This window comes from Ruditapes philippinarum, unplaced genomic scaffold (genome assembly GCF_026571515.1).
Source record: "Ruditapes philippinarum isolate M1 unplaced genomic scaffold, ASM2657151v2 ctg2449_1_1_1_1, whole genome shotgun sequence".
Taxonomy (NCBI): domain Eukaryota; kingdom Metazoa; phylum Mollusca; class Bivalvia; order Venerida; family Veneridae; genus Ruditapes; species Ruditapes philippinarum.
Genome location: NW_026852463.1, coordinates 156,784 through 178,061, shown reverse-complemented (window position 1 = coordinate 178,061; position 21,278 = coordinate 156,784). Strand labels below are relative to the sequence as shown.

The 21,278-nt window shown below is 34.9% G+C and overlaps 1 protein-coding gene across 5 annotated transcripts in view; it reads left to right on the top strand.

Moving 5' to 3' along the window:
• The first annotated feature begins 11,232 nt into the window (after window positions 1-11,232).
• The window catches only part of LOC132713405 (focal adhesion kinase 1-like), a 68,706-nt gene continuing 58,660 nt past the window's right edge, over window positions 11,233-21,278 (top strand). For 2 of the 5 annotated variants that reach the window (XM_060696010.1, XM_060696001.1), the window contains exon 1: window positions 11,240-11,930. In XM_060696010.1, the coding sequence (XP_060551993.1) occupies window positions 11,724-11,930 (207 nt within the window). In that variant the 5' untranslated portion in view covers window positions 11,240-11,723. Of the gene's footprint in view, window positions 11,931-21,278 lie in introns of all 5 variants that reach the window. The other 3 variants (XM_060695995.1, XM_060696018.1, XM_060696025.1) reach the window with 3 other exon arrangements.

Below are 21,278 nucleotides of genomic sequence, written 5' to 3'. Positions count from 1 at the left end.
TGAAACCCTTTCCTTCAACTTCAATTATATAAAATGTAAGTTTTGTTTTTTACATTAATATCGTCGGTGTCGTTGTAAGAAATAGTTACCTGTATAAAATACAATTGAGCGGGACCGTCTCAAAGCACGGATTTATATTACAATTGTAATTTAAGTCCGTGCTCAAAGTTACGATCGCACAAAACCTGATATTTTTTCATGATTTAATGACAAATAAATTTCACATCGAATTACTTCAATGTTGCGCTTAAGTGTTTTAAGCTGACAGAAAAAAAATCTGGTTTATATTCTGGGATATACACACATTCACTCTTTAGGCGCCAATGTAACTGGATGTGATTGAGAAAAAAATAAAAATAAAATAAAAAATCTCGACCTGAGAGGCGCACGTAGTTTTATTATTTTAATCGTATTCATTTCTGGGTCACTGCCCGTGTGACATGTCTACAACTATGGTCTCCATTAGCATGCCGTCTATAATTAATGACACTTTAATAGTATCAATATCTTTTTAAGTCCCTAGCTATAGCTACCACAGAAAGAACAAGTGCACTTGTAACGATAACTTTATGTAGAAAATGATGTCTTGTAAGTTGTAATGCCTAAAAATGCATGTAGTACCAAACTTTCAGAACTGGATAAAACATAATTATTACACGTGATTCTTCCATAAATGTCCTATGCTATCTATTAGGACAAAAAATAGCTTGGGTGTATTTTATATCGAAGGAAGTCAGCGTAAGTTCAACGGACTGCATTTGTTTTTAAAGGCTTGAATAAAGTTTTAACTTGTTAGCTGATGCGACAGCATTGGTTTGTCCGTTTTCCAGTAAAACACTATTAAAGTGATATAACCGGATAATGACTTGCACTAGGTAGGGCGTCTTTTTGATGAAAGTAAAATGTAAACAACCTCCAAATGTGTGGGACGCTTTAATTGTGTATATAAACATTTTAATATTTTATAATGTGTTAGCACCACCTCGGATCATATTTATCTCACCCGGATATCACTCCCGTATATTATCCCGTCGACAAAATAACCATATGTTTGTGCGACGTGTATTATATGCGTAATTAGGGTCCATCCGCCCTTTCACTGAGAGCACGGACAAAAAATGTGACCAATAAACTTTGAACCAGTAATTAACTGAATGATACTAAATATGTATGCAAGTTGGTTATTGTGAACAAATTTTTCAAAATAAAAAAATGTTACAAAGTGTTTGAAATTATTTGGAAAAAAAAAAACAACATATTTTTAAGAACTTTTGGCACGATTATCACGTGAATTGTTGAATTTCAATTTAAAGAGTTAGACAGGCGTTATCTAAATATTTAAATATTCTTTTTTCACATATGTTGTTAATCCTATTATCAGGCGTTTAGTATGTTCTAGATATCTGTACAATAAATGTTAATGATATGTAAACGTCTTCATGTTCTCTGTTAGCTGTTTACAAGTTGCCAGATAATGCTTTATACAGTATAATTATTTTTGTTTGTAAAGATGTAAACCCAAACTTTACCATATTACCATACACGTAAATTTCAATTTCAATAATTTTCCTTGCTAGTTTCTTAAATATATTCTTTTAATTTCTCTTGAAACTTTATCTAAATATCAGAAAAATTATTCAATAATAAAAAAAAGGGTTAGGGTGACAACGGACGGGGTTTTGCAATCACAACTTTTCGGCCCTTTCCGTCAGTCTTTCGGATAAGATAATAGCCGACTTTTGTTCCGATTTGCGAGTTTGTGACCCAAAAAGATTCGAGCGAGTTGACCCCGTTGGGACGAATTGACCGGCACGCTGAACGTGTTCAGGAAGTAACCGCTGCGAGGGAGTTTGCGAATCTGACTGGAGTATTCGTCTTGCATCCGCCCATTTTCAAACAGGAAGTGAAGTTTTTTGAAAACTTCTTAAAAGTTTAAAGTGTTTTCGGAAACCAATTTGTATTGCAGTAAGGTGTAAAATTTTTTGTGATGAAATATGTAGGAGTGTAGACGTTTTGCTTAATAATTGATTTCACGAACTTTACGAAGTTAATTTGCTCATTTTTTGAATTTGTCACAAATTAGATTTAGGTCTACTGAATAAAAAAAAGAAAATAATAACAAAACAACATGAAATCCAAAATCAGCCATTAATAATATGAAAAAGGCAAAGGGGCCTCAAAGCGAGCTCGATTGTACTTTTTACGTGAAATAGTATTTAAAAATAATCGTCATTTTTATTTCAAATGCAGTAAACGAGGTGCGTGTTGAAGTCACACGTACTGTGTTAAATTATGGCTCCGCCCCTGTCGTGAAATGGGAATAACAAGGTATAAAAACCTTTGTTTATTTTATTTCACTCTATAATTTTTTCAAGCCGAAATAACGATTATTATAAGTGAAAAAATTGTAAACATAAAAACGTTTTGCGGACATTAAAATAGCTACTTGATTTGTTTGTTTTTCATGTTGCTGTTTGGCGCTACAATTGTGGACGTCACGTAAATATACTTTAAACGTCTGTACAGCGTTAATGACTTGAATAAAAGATATTGGTGTTCGGAATCCATTTTCTTAGTTAGACCATTTTCTTTCATTCTAGATAGTTTTCACAACAAAATTTTGGACAAAAATTGTTTTTATTTATCAGATTTTTTCAAACAAAATGGCGGATTCGATTTTTATTTTTAGTACACAGCTTCCGTTTTCTGGTTCCCTGTCCAATTATGGTTCGATAGACGTGCGCGGGGTGACCAGTCTACACATCCGTTTTCAGTCAGAATTCCTCAGTTTTTATCGTTATCTTTAAATTCGAAAGGATGCGATGTGTCCAAGTCGGTACTTTTTGGACGAAAGTTTTCAAAAAACCATCACTTAGCAGGTACTCCGCTGTTACCGTAACGCTTTTGCGAGCAGGCCTTCGGGCCAAGGCTCGCTATTATTTTAATGAATTCAATGAATTAGAAACACCAATCCAAGATTATCTCTTACTGGTCTGGCTTAAACATACTCGTCTATAACACTGTGTAAAAAACCAGTCTGCTGAAAGATCTAACTCTAAGCCTTAAGCTGTTAAGGCAACTTTCCCCCTCGGTATGTCACTATGTGCATGTTGTTGAGAAGGCAAAGAACATTGGCAGATTATGGAAGATCCACTGCAATGTGTAAACTGTAAGACAGTTAGTTTGCATGCTCTCTACAGCTCGGGAGTATGGGCTACACAACAGAACTTGCAGTACAGCTGTTACAATTTTTCCAAAGTTTGCCGATGCCCGCGATTTTTTCCTATGGGTGAATTGTCACTGCGACATCCCTGCGATAGTTGTGACTGTCAACACCCGATCGGGTGAAATGCTGTAGGATATCGTCACCACGGATCACTGTGAAATATTGCAGCCTGTACATTTCGCTCTCTCGGGTGATCATTTATCAATTTATTTCACGTATTTGTTTGCGTCTGTAAAAAATAACACATGCAACATAGGTCTCCAATAATTTTCTAAATGGCAGATCAGGCTTCGCGAAACTGCTGAAAAATTTGCCTGACATTCGGTCAGACAAACTTTCAATTCTTGTCTGACCGAAAGAACTTTTGTCTGACCGAATTTTTTTCCCCAAATATATGTATATGGTAATACCTTGGTGTTTTTTTTTTAAAGACATAACAACTTTTAAAGGTTTGCAACACAATTTTATTCCTTTAAATAAAACATTAGTTTATCCAGATTGATGGACTCACAGGCGCTAGTCACATAATCAAATAGGAAGTGGCTAGCCGTACGGGCCCGTACGGCTAGCCAAAAGTTCTAGCCGTACGTGAGTCACGTACGACTAGCCTGGACACACTGTATTGGCTAGCCGTACGGCACTTTTCAAAATTATATGGAAGTCGTAAATGCATATGTTATTTTGTGTCTTTAAACGACGATTTTAATCAAATCTCCGCATTTGTCCTAGTGTGTTCACTTTAATAAAGATGCTCCGCAATTTTGCAAAAAAAAAATGAATATGAGTAAGCGTTGTATAATCTATCTTAATAAAATTAAGTGTCAAAGTTGCATGTTATAACGTCCTTAATTTTCATGCTTATGATTTGTATGAAAGATGTTTTTTTTTTCAATTTAAAAATTAAACTTAATGAAACAAAAAATGATTATTATCAAAATTTTGTAAACTATTTCAATTGATGTACGGGCCCGTACGGCTAGCCACTTCCAATCAAATATTTTACATAACCAGTCTATATATGTATATAAAGATATATAGTATATAGCCCATATAAAACTTTAAAAAGTTTGTTTCAAGCACCTGTGGATGGACTCTGTCTGGAAATCAAAACATTCATGATCAAAGCAGCCATTTTTCCATTTACCGGGTACCCACAAATTTTCTTGGCGGGCGCCTGGACTCGTATTCCTTTTGTTTCGCTTTTTTTTCTTCATTGGATAGTTTACGATTTTTGCCGGGCGTCGCGCCAGCGTAATAATGTAGTAACACCGTCATTTTGGTTATTGACAGTCGTATGTATTGGACACTTATAATGAAACGGCGAATCAAAACTCGTTTTACATTTTTTTAATCAAGGGAGAAAACTCGGTCTTGATCGGTCTTGGATATATCCCGGTATTCGTACCGGACATAAGGTCCCGAACTCCGGAAAAAAAATCGGACCGGCCTAATTTTTGCCGGACATGTCTGACGGTCCGGCAACTTTCGCGAAGCCTGGCAGATATTTGCATGCCCATTTTAAAAATGTTAAAATATTTAATCATTATTGTAAGATTAACCGTAATTCACTGCCGATTGTAGAAATTCCTAAGCCCTAAATTACACAAAAACACTCGCGCATACAGTAGCATCCATAAATAAATGAAATATAATGTTTCCATTGTTAAATGATATACACAAAATTTACACACAAGATTACCTCTGACAAATGACTCACTGGTCGGCTCTTCAAAAGAATCTGTCTTTGATGTTTACACACCTGCCGAATCACACTCTATTGACTTCCACCCTTTTTTATATATCAGAAAAAAAAACTGTCATCTTGTTTTGTCAAGAAACGATGAAACATTTTTAATTATTGCTCAAAAGTATAAAAAATAAAAAATTGTTGGATAATTATTGTGACAATTATTGACATAATTTATTATTTATCGTAAGTGCATTTTGATTGTGATATTTTTTTACATTTTTTACGCAAATGGAACTTCAATCAACCAATTTTTATACATATACAGATGATGTTACGGCTGTTATTAAAACAATAGATAAGTGTTATGATTTTTTCCTAACAACATTGTACATGTACGTGAACATTATTATGCAATATTTATCACAGCAAATCTCTGTGATTTTCCACCGGGGATTGAGGGGATTTTTTTAACCAGTCTGCAATGATTTTCTTCTGTGACTGACCATAGTATGTTTACAGCAATTTTCCACTCAAAGCAGAAAGTGCAAAAATCGCTTGAGCTTTACAGTAGTTTTATGAATTTAGCTGCCAGTGTCATGATTAAAGCCAATGAGAGTGACACTAAAATGTAGCACAGATGACACAGAAAGTGTGCCAGGGTGTGTAAGCCCTTAGCACTGAGAATGACAGCTATATAGTGACCTACTTTGGGCACAAAATTCATTTGACCTTCATTTGGCTTTGGCTAATACTCCATGGAAACTTTGTGCTTCAAAATTAAGCCTTAAAGGGCATGACTGGTGACATGTCTGGGGTGCGTCCTCAGAAAGCTGCATATTTTATTGGTAAATAAATTACTGGTTCATAATAGCCCATTGGGTACTGTACCAAAGGTATGACAACAAATGTATAAGGTAAGCTGGTAAGCCATAAAATGTGTATGTCTCCAGGTTACTTATTGTTGGAAGTGTCTGATTAAGGTTAAGTATGCAAGTTTTATCTCTGCTATTTCTGATATTTTTCAGAGCAAGTTTTACAACATCTTTAGTGTCCAGCAGTTGCAGTGGAAGTCAGTATAAGGTAAGATTTAATCACAAGAATCAAGTTTTGCAGTGATAAATATTTAAAGGAAATTGAAAGAAAACAATGGAAGCATAAATACAGCTTTATTTAGTAATTTTTCATGAAAAATAATGAAAGTTCTTGAGAATTTCATGAGACCTGATAAATTATCAGAAAAGTAAGACAAATATTTTAGCTCTAATGGTTGCATACTAGTTTACCGGTAAGTGACATAAAATGTTTTTAAGCCTAAGCAATAGGCTTAAGTTTACATGAAAACTGTTGTTACATAATAAAATTATTCTGAGATTATGTTTTTTAGCTCACCTGAGCAGAACGTGCTCAAGGTGAGCTATTGTGATACCCATTACCCCTGTGTCAGGTGTCTGTCTTCTGTCATTTATATTTTAATTAAACAACATCTGCTCCTAAACCCCTACACCAATAGTGATGAAACTATACAGGAATGATCCTTTGATAGTCCCATCCAAAATTGCTCAAAAGTATCCGGTCTGCAGAACAAAATGGCTACCAGAGCTAAATGTAGAAAATCCTTTAAACAACATCTCCTTTAAACAACATCTACTCCTTTATTAATTGATAAATTTTGATGAATCTCTACAGAAATGATCCTTGGATAGTCTTTTATTAATAAAATTCTCAAATGGTACTGGTCTGCTAAACAAAATGGCTGCCAGAGCTTAAAATAGAAAATCTTTTAAACAATTCTTAACTAGTGGGTCAATTTTGATGAAACTATACATAAATGGTTGTTGGATTGTCCACTATAAAATTGAATTTGTTCAAATGATTCTGGTCTGCTGATCAAGATTGCCGCCAAAGTTAAAAATAAAAACTAAAACTAAATACACTTCAGCCTCATTAAAACGCTCATGTTGGGGTCCAATGTCTCAACACCGCGTTCTAACGAGGCTCTCATTAGAACGCTCATTGCGAAATTACCGCATTACCCCACCCACTGCATATATATTTAACGCTGATTTTTTTACTTACTGTTCAATGAATATCGACATTATCTTTTTCTAAAACCATTCAATGATGTAAACATATATTATATCACAATAATACTAATTATATTTAAAAGAAAGGAAAAACTTTCGAAAGAAAAATTATAAATAATGAATGTAGTGTAAAACAGGTAGCCATTACTGTAATGACGTTTTATTAACTAGGGGACACAACTAAAGCTGACTGTAAATGACACTGTAATTTACAGTCCAGCTTTAGTTGTTGTCCCCTAGTAAATCAAACGCCAATTACCACCTGTCATGGCCGCTCTAATTACAGTGCAGGATTTTAAATTGATTTTGGGCTTGTGGGTTATTTAATTCAGCGAGGTTTACATGTCAAGTATATGTGTGTGAATTTTAGTTTATTTATACTCACCACTGAATGCCAATGTAACAGTTATGATATGAATTTGAGATTTTGGAAACAATTTGATGCATGACTGATGGACAGGTAAAACAACAAAAGAGCGGATAAACGCTTACCTGGGCATGTTTTTCACACCTTTGGCGATCATAAATGTCCTAATAACAATTGTTTATTGTACTTGGCTATCAAATTGAGCAAGCGTTATAGCGCGCTATAAATCTAAGTCTACTTAAAAAAAAAATTTTTTTTTGGGGGGGGGGGAGTTTTTTTTTTTTTTTTTTTTTTTTGGGAGCCAAGGTCTATGAGCGCTCTACTGAGATTAGCGGTTATAGTGAAGAGCGAGTTATCGAGGCTACAGTGTAATATGAAATGTTATCAATTCAACAAATTTATTCTTTGAATACACCAACCCCTGCTCACTAAAATTTGTAAAATTGATGTTCTACCAATTAAAAATGCATCTTGTTCATATGAACCATCTACTCGGATGAGCAATGACTCCTCATCATGGCCATCTTGTTTAAAGATATTATTTGAAATTGTGTATATTAATTTAACATTAATTAACAAGAAATGATTTCATTTTATCACAGTGCAAAAGAATTCACTATTTTTATATGCCCGTTTGAAAAACGGGACGTATTATGGGAACGCCCCTGGCGGTCGGGCGGGTTGGCGGGCGGCGTCCAATTTTGTCCGGAGCATATCTCCTACATGTATGGAGGGATTTTAATGAAACTTCATAGAAATGTTCACCACTATGAGGAGCAGTGTCGCGCACATGAACCAGGTCTCTAGGTCAAAGGTCAAGGTCACACTTAGAGCTCATTGAAAAATGCTTGTCTGGAGCAAAACTTCCACATGTATGAGGGATTTCAATATTACTTGGCACAAATGTTCACCATTGTGAGGCGGAGTGTCGCGCGCAAGATTCAGGTCCTTGCGGCCAAGGTCAAGGTCACACATAGAGGTCAAAGTTCAGATAAAAATATGAAGATGTGTATATGGACCATTTAGTCATCATTTATTGAGGGATTGTAACACAAATGGTCATTATCAAGACTATGGCTGTGATACATATAATTTAGGTCAATATATACAAGGTCAAGGTCACTAAAGATGATGAAATATCCAGATTTTGTCCGGAGCATATCTCCTACATGCATGGAGGGATTATAATGAAATTTCATAGAAATGTTCACCATAATGAGAAACCATGTCACGCACATGAACTAGGTCTCTAGGTCAAAGGTCAAGGTCACACTTAGAGCTCATTGAAAAACGCTTGTCCGGAGCAAAACTTCCACATGCATAGAGGGATTTCAATATAACTTGGCACAAATGTTCACCATTGTGAGGCGGAGTGTCGCGCACAAAATTCAGGTCCCTGCAGCCAAGGTCAAGGTCACACATAGAGGTCAAAGTTTAGATAAAAATATGAAGATGTGTATAGGGACGATTTAATCATCATTTATTGAGGAATTGTAACACAAATGGTCATTATCATGACTACGGCTGTGACACATGTACTTTAGGTCAATATATGCAAGGTCAAGGTCACTAAAGATGATGAAATATCCAGATTTTGTCTGGAGCATATCTCCTACATGTATGGAAGAATTTTTATAATACTTTATGGAAATGTTCACCACCATGATATGTATTGCTCCATGTATGATCCAGGTCTCCAGGTCAAAGGTCATGGTCACACTTAGAGCTCATTGAAAAACGCTTATCCGGAGCAAAACTTCTACATTCATAGGGGGATTTCAATATAACTTGGCACAAATGTTCACCATTGTGAGGCTGAGTGTAGCACGCAAAATTCAGATCTCTACGACCAAAATCAAGGCTACACATAGAGGTCAAAGTTCAAATAAAAAATTGGGAATGTGTATAGGGACCATTTATTCATAATTTATTAATGGATTGTAGCACAAATGGTAACTATCATGACTACAGGTGTAACACATTTAATTAAGTTAATATTTCCAAGGTCAAGGTCACTGGAGATGATTGAATATTCAGATGTTGTCATGAGCATATTTTCTACATGCATGGAGGAATTATAATGTTACTTTATGGAATTGTTCACCACCATGAGACGTAGTGCCATGCATATGAACCAAGTCTCTAGGTCAAAGGTGAAGGTCACAGTTAGAGCTCATAGAAAAACGCTTGTCTGGAGCAAAACTTCTACATGCATAGAGGGATTTCAATATAATTTGGCACAAATGTTCATCATTGTGAGGCTGAGTGCCGTGCATAAAATTCAGGTCCCTGCGACCAAGGTCAAGGTCACACATCCTGTGCATATCTTCCCTACTGATTTGTTTTAAGGTTCATTTAACAACACAGTGCCAAGAATAAAAATTTGCTTGCTAGATAACACTTATCCATAATGCCCCCATCTCCATCTAAAGCTTTCGTAAACGGGCGTATTTTGTGACTATGGCACCCTTGTTATGCTTGTAACAGCCAATGCTACACCAATAAGTGTTATGGGAGGTAACTGTTGTGTTTTGGAATTATATTTATGATGACATTACTTCCCTTATTTTAGATATAGATATGAAATAATTTTTCACCAATCCCTAGAATTAGGAAAATACTGATATGTCACATTATGTGTTTGTTCTTTTTTTTCAAAACAGCTTCTGGCTGCTTTCAAAGTTGAGGATTTGTTTTCAAATGTTTCTAGAAATTCAGACATGCTCAGCAGTAAGAAAATTAGGCATTATGTTTGCAAGTTCAAAGTCTGGCTGCAGGTCTATTTTTTTGTTGAAATTTTGTTTACAACAATTGATAAGTTATGTTTTGTTTTGGCATAAAAAGAACTATAAGTAACAAGTGTTCTGATTAATAATCCCATTAATAGTTTGTTTTGACGACTTTTGTAGAAAAATTGAAAACATATAACATAAATTAGGTAAGTATTTGACAATAAATGGCTGAGGTAATATATAATGGAATATGTCACATAATGTTTGTATTGATTTAACATGAATGCTTTGTCTTGGTTCTATCAGTGACAGGAGAGAGGCAGATCTCCCAGGCTTACCCATGATTGGACACAAAGATTACTGTTGTACTTTCAGGAGATCACCCAATAAAATGTCTCCAATTTCTATGGAATTTGGACTTTACCAATTGTTGAGTTCACAGGACATTTTTTTATAATAATTTCTGGACATTTTGTACAAATGAATGAGAAGTAAATGGAAGGAGATTAATTTGTAATCAAATATTGTATTTGATAATCAAATACTGAAAACATTCTAATTGTTATAGTAGTATTAAGGTTAAACAGTACTTTGGTATTGGTAAAAAGTGATGTGCTGTCAACAGACTGTTGATACCTCTACAGCTGTTACGTAAGAAAACATAAACTATCGAGGGAAGTATTGATGTGAATGCGCTAATTATAGGGATTGTTAAAAGGTCAATACATCTTTGGTCATTTTTCTGCAGTTTAGACAGCAATTTCAGTGTAGGTCATATTGGTCCATTGTTTACGGTTTTCTTATATTTGGCTTTGTTCTGTTTTCATTAACTGTGTTTGTATCTGAATATGTTACTGCAGTTTGAGTGACAGATCTAATCAAGGATGCTACCTGTTTTATTGGAAAAAGAAAATGGATGGTTTTCTTTACAACTGATTAATGTAATGATATAATTGACAAGCGACCTTGTTAAGGATCGGTCATTTGCATTTCATTATTTGGATATGTGACAAAACAGTGGTGTAAAAAAGAAGTGAATTAATTGTCATTATTGGATAGCTATTATTTACCAGTGTTTACAGGTGTGTGGATTTGACACCAATAGGACACACTGTCTCATGAATGAATAATTGTAAAACTTGCTTTGGGAAGTTTAACTATTTGACTTTCAAATTGGATATTATTACATTTAGGTTAACAGTGTCAATCTTTTTAAAATCAATGGTAAAATTGGGTACCATTATAGAAATGTGATAAGATGAGGAATGATAGCTGTCTCTTGTAGACTGAAGTGTCCGTCTGGTTTATCTATAAGCACACTGAATTAGGGCAGTGGAGGTGATTACAGTTAATGTTACTGTTGAATTTATAATACTGTATTGTGATATAACATGTGAATAAATAAATATATGCATATCTGGCAATATGAGATACAAAGTGAAATATAATGATATTTTGGAATGAAAGTTTTTTTACAGACAATGAAATAAGGTCTGTTAAAAAATTCACAGTTGAAAGAAAATGAGAGTTAAAGATATTTAAAAATTGTTATGATAGTTGTCGATTATTAGTGTAAATGTTAGTATGAGACTGTGTTCTAGTCACATGCATTACTGTAAAGCTGATGTCTGTAGTGAAACAGCCCGCTATAGGCCTGCCCCATCTTGTCTACCTTACTGATGAGGGCATATTTTCATCAGTGTGTGCTGTCAACTCTAGCTCAGATTCGGAGAAAAGTGAAAGTTTTTGGGAACGCTGCTGCTGTTGTTTCTCATTCTTTCAAAACATGCGAATAAACAACGACAAAAATAATACAGGACATTTACCAGCGGTATGTTTTATTTGTTGTAATTTATATATAATCTTGATATCTGATTGATAGGACATAATATTGGAATGGGGGCTCCATGGAACAGCTGTACCCATTTCAGATACAGTTAGAGACATACAATGCTTTCATGTTAGGAAACTATTATGCTTGCTTACAAGAGGTTGGTGATTCTACTCAGGTGCCCTCTCAACTCGGTACGATTGAAATAATGCTCATGTTGGGTTATCTAGTAAGTAAGTAAGTAAGTAAGTAACGACTTTATTTAATGAGGCAACACAGTTGGGCAAGCCCAGTCTTCCCTGTGGGCCTCATATCTAAATAAGTCCTTCTCTCCCAATAAAAAACTGGAAAGCTGACACACAACCTTTAATTTATATTTGTTTTTAACCAGGTTTTCCGAAGGAAAAAACTGGTTATTAGATTGAGGTATGTCGGCGGGCGGGCGGGCGTAAACAATTTCTTCTGTGCGCAACTCCTCCTACATTTCTCAACGGATTTTGACCAAACTTTCACAGAAGCTTTGTCATCAAGTGCCCTGGCGCATATTGTCGGGGTTTTGCGATTAGATAATATTTGACCTAATTATGGCCCTTTGTTTTTTTTCCTTATATAAAATATATAGTGAACAATTTCTTCTGTGCGCAACTCCTCCTACAATTTCTCAACGGATTTTGACCAAACTTTCTCAGAAGCTTTGTCATCAAGTGCCCTGTCACATATTGCCAGGGGTTTGCAAATTGGTATATATTTGACCTAATTATGGCCTTTGTTTTTTTTCCTTATATAGAATATATAGTGAACAATTTCTTCTGTGCGCAACTCCTCCTACATTTCTCAACGGATTTTGACCAAACTTTCTTAGAAGCTTTGTTATCAAGTGCCTGGCACATATTGTCGGGGTTTTGTGATTGGATACCAACTGGTTATTAGATTGAGGTATGTCGGCGGGCGGGCGGGCGGGCGGGCGTAAACAATTTCTTCTGTGCGCAACTCCTCCTACATTTCTCAACGGATTTTGACCAAACTTTCACAGAAGCTTTGTCATCAAGTGCCCTGGCGCATATTGTCGGGGTTTTGCGATTAGATAATATTTGACCTAATTATGGCCCTTTTGTTTTTTTTCCTTATATAAAAATATATAGTGAACAATTTCTTCTGTGCGCAACTCCTCCTACATTTCTCAACGGATTTTGACCAAACTTTCTCAGAAGCTTTGTCATCAAGTGCCCTGTCACATATTGCCAGGGGTTTGCAATTGGTATATATTTGACCTAATTATGGCCCTTTGTTTTTTTTCCTTATATAGAATATATAGTGAACAATTTCTTCTGTGCGCAACTCCTCCTACATTTCTCAACGGATTTTGACCAAACTTTCTTAGAAGCTTTGTTATTAAGTGCCTGGCACATATTGTCGGGGTTTTGTGATTGGATACCAACTGGTTATTAGATTGAGGTATGTCGGCGGGCGGCGGGCGGGCGGGCGTAAACAATTTCTTCTGTGCGCAACTCCTCCTACATTTCTCAACGGATTTTGACCAAACTTTCACAGAAGCTTTGTCATCAAGTGCCCTGGCGCATATTGTCGGGGTTTTGCGATTAGATAATATTTGACCTAATTATGGCCCTTTGTTTTTTTTCCTTATATAAAATATATAGTGAACAATTTCTTCTGTGCGCAACTCCTCCTACATTTCTCAACGGATTTTGACCAAACTTTCTCAGAAGCTTTGTCATCAAGTGCCCTGTCACATATTGCCAGGGTTTGCAATTGGTATATATTTGACCTAATTATGGCCCTTTGTTTTTTTTCCTTATATAGAATATATAGTGAACAATTTCTTCTGTGCGCAACTCCTCCTACATTTCTCAACGGATTTTGACCAAACTTTCTTAGAAGCTTTGTTATCAAGTGCCTGGCACATATTGTCGGGGTTTTGTGATTGGATAATATTTGACCGAATTATGGCCCTTTGTATATTTTTCCTTATACAGAATATATAGAGAACAATTTCTTCTGTGCTCAACTCCTCCTACATTTCTCAACGGATTTTGACCAAACTTTCTTAGAAGCTTTGTTATCAAGTGCCTGGCACATATTGTCGGGGTTTGTGATTGGATAATATTTGACCGAATTATGGCCCTTTTTATATTTTTTCCTTATACCAGAATATATAGTGAACAATTTCTACATTGCGCAACTTCTCCTACATTTCTCAATGGATTTTGACCAAACTTTCACAGAAGCTTTGTCATCAAGTGCCCTGGCGCTCAACTAAATTCCCATGTTTCTTCCAAGACATCATTCAAGTATTTTTTTAAAATTGTGAACATACTTTTCTTGATATCGCACAAAACACCACACGCCAATATTGTTGACAAAAGAAAATGACAAGAGACGCAAAAATGCAAAAATTAAGCAAAAATAAAGTACTGTTTACCTTTCTAAAATATTTGGGAAAAAAAGGCGAATAGACAACATAAAATTTCTCAATCATTTTTGTTTGAGGAATATTAAAAAAGCCATAATTCCTCCTAAAAGTTCAATTAAAAACAAATGCCCCTTCATGACAAAGCTTCTGTTAAATATTTTGCTGAAAACCTGGTTGCATCGCATTGCGATGTTCCTTGTTTGTTATTCTGTCATCAATTATCATAAAAAGATTTGAATTTAAAAAAAATTAATCTACTTTGAAAGCATCAAAATATTCTTGTTTATACAGTTGGTATAAATTTGATTGAGAGTTTTAAGTGACATTATTTTGATTTTACCAAGATTGTTCATGTACAATTATATAGTTAGATGTACAATTATATAGCAAGATGCACAGTAATGTTACAGTGTTAAAATTGTTCTCTGTCTAAAGGTTAACAGTCAACAATAAAGACTGTTTTTTAACAATAAAATGACAATGGAATGTAGAAATATGTGAGCCGTGTCATGACAAAACCAACATAATGGGTTTGCGACCAGCATGGATCCAGACCAGCCTGCGCATCCGCGCAGTCTGATTAGGATCCATGCTGTTCGCTTACAAACTCTATAACAAGTAAAGAAACTGATAGCTAACAGCATGGATCCTGATCAGACTGCGGGGATGCGCAGGCTGGTCTGGATCCATGGTGGTCGCAGACGCATTATGTTGGTTTTGTCGTGACGCGGCTCATGTTATGAATTACCATCAAGGTGTTTCATAGCTTTTTACACCAATGTATGGTAGAGAGAGATGACTGTATAAAAGATTACAATATGATAAATGGCTATTAAAATGATAATGGCTGTGATAAGATAATTATTATTAAACATAATCATAATGGCAAGACATTTAACATAACACATTTAACTATAACCATTATGAATTTAATTATGGGACAAATCATAGGCTCATCAGTGTAAATTTAGAATTAAGTTGTGAATATTATTAGGATTTTAATCTAGATTATTATTTTCCCCATTTTCAGTGTATATAATAATTATGTTACATGTACTTATAAAAATGATATCATTATACAAATTAATGATACAATTGAAAGGGTAGAGCAGTGCCTCACAGTGGTCAGCTAAACTTGGACAGTCAAATGTTGCGACTCGAAGTGGAACACATATTGTGTCTTTAGACCTTTTCAGTTTCAATGTTATGACTTGGCTTGTATCTGTCCAGATCAAAATCTGTCCAGATCATATCTTATTTTTTCAAGTATGGATTTAGAAATAGGTCAACAGAACTTTTCAATGTCTGTTTTAGATTGTTATATTATTCTGCACTATTGTAATATCTGCAAGTGCACTGCAGTTTGTTTGGTATAAGTCCATGTATTGATTTTGTCAATTGCTGTTCATAATTTTATGGACCCTAGGGAATGTTTTGAACTCAAAATCAATGTAGCTTTAAGTGGTACCATGCAGACATTTTAATGTTTAATGTTAAGTTTTTTACAAAAACATTTTTATATGCAAATGGGTAGAGTTCAGCATAAAATACAAGGTCATTGTTGTAGCTTGCTTAAAAACCAAAATTACTGTCACTTTTGGTAAATAGAGAAAGTTGCAGACATGTCAACAACATTTGGTTTTTCAAGACTCATATGGCAGTTCTTCCATAATTATTCTGTTTAGAGTTTTTATTATTACATTGACTGTTTTCAGTACTGCACAAATTGTTTTTTAAAGATAGCTTGTTTTCAAAAACAAGCAGAAAATATTGCCTAGAAAGCATTCCAGTGTAATTGACAGGATAGAAAATTGCTTGAAAGACATTCCATTGGATTTGACAGCACATGCTGTGCCACAGTGTCCTGACACCACCAGACAAAGAAATCACTAGGAATTTGTTTTGATTAATTTTCCAATTGTCTGAAAATTCCAGAGCTGCTTCTAAATAAATGATTGTGTGTGTGTGAGATCCTATTAGCAGTTAGTGTAATAGAAAAATGTTTTGCATATGATATTGATTACCAGTAGTAAGATCTGTTTTACTGACACCAGAACCATATTGACATATTTTTTTATCACTTAATGAATACATGCTATTTTCAAAGCTGAATTGCCCAAATGATAGTGAGAAACCATTTATTTATTATATTTTATGAAAAGAAAGAAAGAAGTCCTGATGAAGATAATTGTTGATTGAAACAAGTAGACTTTAATAAATAATCTTAACCTATTAGATGTTGATGTATGGTTTCTCTTAGTCCTCCACTACCTCTAGTTTATGAAAAGAAGTTTGAAATTTATCAAATTATAAAGACATGTTTTGATATGATTCCTCTTTGTGGAAACTTAGATTTTATGTTGTGCATCCTGGAACACTAAAAGTGCCTGAACAGGAAAATCTGTGCATGTTTTATTGTCCAATTATTCACAATGGCTGTTCACTTTAATTAGAGAAGTTTGTCCTTTTTAAAGAGTTTTTTCATGCTGTTCCCTTTTCTCTGGTTAAATATTAAATTATTGATGGCCATGACCAGGATGTTATACTGGTAGTTCAATATTAGTTAGCTCTAATATCAGGGGTTTTTAGTGATTGTTATTTAGGGTTTTTCCCTGCAGCATTATATTGATTGCTGTGGAATGTTTGTTGTGTCCCCAGACACATTCTCCATATTCTAATATTCTGTACAGATTCTTTTTGGTTTTGGAGTACAAAAATCGCATTTAACTGTCAACATTTTGTGATTTGTGAAATCAATATTCATAATTGCCATCAGAAGATAACAGTTTCACAAAACTCCAGACTCTTAATGAAGAAGGTCAGTTGAGTTCTGAGATTTGTGATTACTATCTTGACTGCATTTCATAACTATGCTAATGTTAGATGATTTGAAAAGATAAAAAGCTGTTTCAGAAGTAGAATGGGCTGTTATTGGAGCTAAATGACCCTTATGTTTGAAGCAAAACCTGAAAACAGTCCCATAATGGCTGTTATAAGACTGATAATAGCTTTAAATTATAAAAGCTTGATATGGCTGTTCCAAAGCTAAACTTCCTGTTAGTAGTATGAATAAAAAAAAGAAACATGCTTCCATTGTTGAGAAGTCACTAAAGGTAGAAAATCATTATTTCTGTTATATACCAGACTGAGTATATGTATGCTTGATTGAATTCCCTCCCTTTGTCCCAGGCGTGTATGTCTGTAGAAAACAGTATTGCAAACATCATGACTATTAATGCCTCAAAGCAGTCTTTTGAACTTCCAGTAATTTAAGGAAAAAGACAAACTAAGGAAATTGACTGTATGGACAGAATGTTATAATCTGTTATAATCTGTGACAATTTAGGATGTAAATTATAATCATCAAGATGGCCTAAGACATTTTGAGCCACACATATGATATATTCTATATCCATTATATTTAATCAATTTGAGATAAAGTGACTCAAAGAAGGTTTTGGATCAAATATTGGTGTAAATTATACTAAGCATTAGTTAAAATTTTTACTTGACACTATTCAAAGTATAATGTTTAGATGAATGCTAAAAAGCTTTATATTTTAACATCAAATTTTTGTAACTTTGAGCAGTAATGGTAACAATGACTTGCATGCTATGACTGAATAGAGAATGAAAATAACCCACTCCATAATACAGTCTTACTGAGGATATTATAATTTTAGCAATGAACTGTTCATTTTGTCTATGGAGGAGACAGGGCAAGTCAATTTCTTAAATAAAGTGATTAATATAAAAAAGACTGAGAAACATGTTAAGAGTTGCCTTAGTGATTGCAATGGAAGAACAAAGTCTGCAAGCATTATATCTCTAGTTGCATGATAAACACTAGCTTATCTGTTTGTTTAATTAGTGAATTGTCCAGGGACACTGTCCAGTTGATAGAACTAATTGTCTATAAGATAGCTTCTCCTCTTTGTTTCCTCTCAATCTCCCTTGATTTTGTGTTTCGTTTTTCTGTGAGAACAAAAAATTCTAATTTATTATAGTTGAAGCAAAATCCATTACAATTGTGTAACTAATTGTCAATTATCTGCTCATTATTTAAGGTAATCCTGCATTTTGTTGAGGAACTTTTGCTACTACCCATTTTAGCTGATAATGTAAAGATTTAAATTTCAGATACTTGTTTTTGCAATTAGTATCAATTACTAAAGAAATTCTTTTATGTTAGATTTGTTGCAGATTTAAGGTTCGATTTTGTAAATATTATGACCTTGAAATGAAACTTTTGATAGAAGAATTAATCCTGGATCTGTTTCATGATGATACTTTAAGCCTCGGTCTCACTTACTCCCGGCAGAGCCCAGGACCATCCCGGTAAGTTACCGGGATGATCCGGGATGAAATTATTGTTGCGGTCACACTTACCCCGGCAGCACTACGGTAGTTCCCTACTAACCACCCAGGATGCGCTCCGGATCATCCAGGCAGAGCCCAGGTGAAGCTACGGTTCATGCCGGTGCTTCCCCGGTCGTTCCCGGATGACGCCGGAAGAGCCCCGGTTGACCCAGGCAGAGCCCCGGTCGATCCAGGCAGAGCCCCGGCAGAGCCCAGGACGATCCAGGCAGAGCCCCGGTAGAACCCAGGTGGATTGAAAACGCCCGAAAATGATAACTTTGATACATAATTTTTATTTAATATAATATCTATTGTTCCAGAATAGTAATTTATGATGATTTTATTAAAAATCCTTATGCCATACTGGATAGAAGGGAAATGGGAAGGCTTTTAATACAAACAAGTTCAATCATCACAAATTGTCCTTATTTTTTTGAAATGATCCGGGCTTTGCCGGGGCTCTACCGGGGCTCTACCGGGATCAACCGTAGCTCTACCTTTATCCTCCGGGGCTCTGCCTGTAGTTACCGGGGCTCTGCCGGCATATACCGGGGCTCTACCGTGGCTCTACCGTAGCTCTACCGGCTATATCATTCCCCGGATCATCCCCGGTTTGTGCCGGCAGAGCTACGGTGCTTTCCCGGTATCACCCCGGTCGTTCCCGGCAGAGCTAAGGATGATGCCGGCAAAGCTATACCTTCCCGGATCATCCCGGACCACCCCGGTGATATTAAATATTTTATTCCATCCGGGGTCGAATGCCGGATGTTCCCGGATCATCCCGGATCATCCAGGACGTTGCCGGCAGAGTTACGGATGTACCCCGGTCGTTCCCGGTCGTACACCGGTCGTTCCCGGATCACCCCGGACGTCTACCGGGGCTCTGCCGGGGCTCTGCCGGGTTGTAAGTGAGACTGTAGCTTTATAGACTAATACTGCATATTTAAAAGTGTAAACACATTTTTATTGTACAATTAAAGGAGATACCAAAGTTATTAAGTTTTGAGTATCAGCTTGAATAGCTTTATTCAAAAACCACAGCAGAATGTATAACAGAAGTCAAAACTATTTTGACGAGACAGGTGCCCCTCTGTGTATACTTATTCTTAATTAACAAAAGATATTGTTTCATAAAACAGAGGCAACAAAATACCACATCTTGAGGGCATATGAAACATTTGGTGCCATTTTGATAACAACCTTGAAGTATTTCTGTATTTCTGTGCTTGCTTTTCATGCAAAATCAATGAAAATCATATGCAAACATGTAATTCTATTGTAAAAATTTGATCAAGTTAAAGTGTGTCCAATTGAAAGGAAAACACCATAATGTTGTTGTTATCTATTTAAAGTCTTAATCTTGGTTTGTTTTTTCACAATATGTCTTAAGTATATATAAATGAAAACAAACAAATAAGTAAAAAGATGTTTGTTGAGGGTGTGATGTATTAGAAACAAATGTTGTTTTTTTTTTCTATAAAGATATATAAGAATTCTACATTCTTTTTGGGCACTGTTAATTTGTTTATGTTCTCATTTAATCATTTTAAATTGAAACATTTTGTCATGATACAATATCTAGATCTTTATTACAATTTCTTAACACACATGCTTCTAATAATGATTTAACACATATTTGCTTTGAGAAGTTCCGTTTGTCGGTTTATGAAAAAAGAGAAAATCTGACAAAATTATGGAACTCATCATAAACACGTGGTTTGGAGACCCTGGGAAAATGTGCGCATTTCATAAGAAGGAATTACGAAGAACAAGCCTCCTACTGTATTCATTTAGTCATAGAAAAACCTCGTTAAATTATGTCAGTAACTTGTTACACTGTGTTACATGCTGGAAATTTATAAATATTTTCCTGGTTTATTCAATATATTAAGCCTTATGATTCTTAATATTGTGTATGTTGTATTTCTGTACAGATATTGATTTGGATTTATATTTTTTTGAATAGGAATAAAAGACAGAGTTAATTCTGTCAGTGGCATGCTGTGCTGGTATTTGCTGGATCATGCAAATGAGTGTTATATTTTTGTTCCAGTGTTGAGAATGTTGTTGTTTATGTTGTTATTGTGACCTTTGGGAAAAGTTTCATCAATGGAAGCTCCATGCATTAGTAACTTGTTTAATATCTGTATATAGCATAAAGATAGATTGGTATCATATTTGTAAAATATCTGAATCATGATATACAGGCTTTATTCATAATGTTCAAGTTGGTGATTCCTGCTTTTTGTGAATTTAATGAATGATATAAATGTTATCTGACTTACTGGAATCTAGTCACTTGTCTTTAATTTGTTTTACAAGAAATATCATTGTCATTTTTGGCCTTATTGAAGGACTTTGCATTTAGATATAAAATTCATATTTACAGACATAAATAATTAGTTCTTTATTGAAATAATCATCTGACGTCTCTTATTTTGGATATGGTAAAATGGATTAATTAAGTGCTGCACAAAAGTGCATTAACGTTTATTAAGGCCAGGGAATTGAAATAAAATTGTATATTACTTAAGCTAATTAATTCACATGGTTCAGGA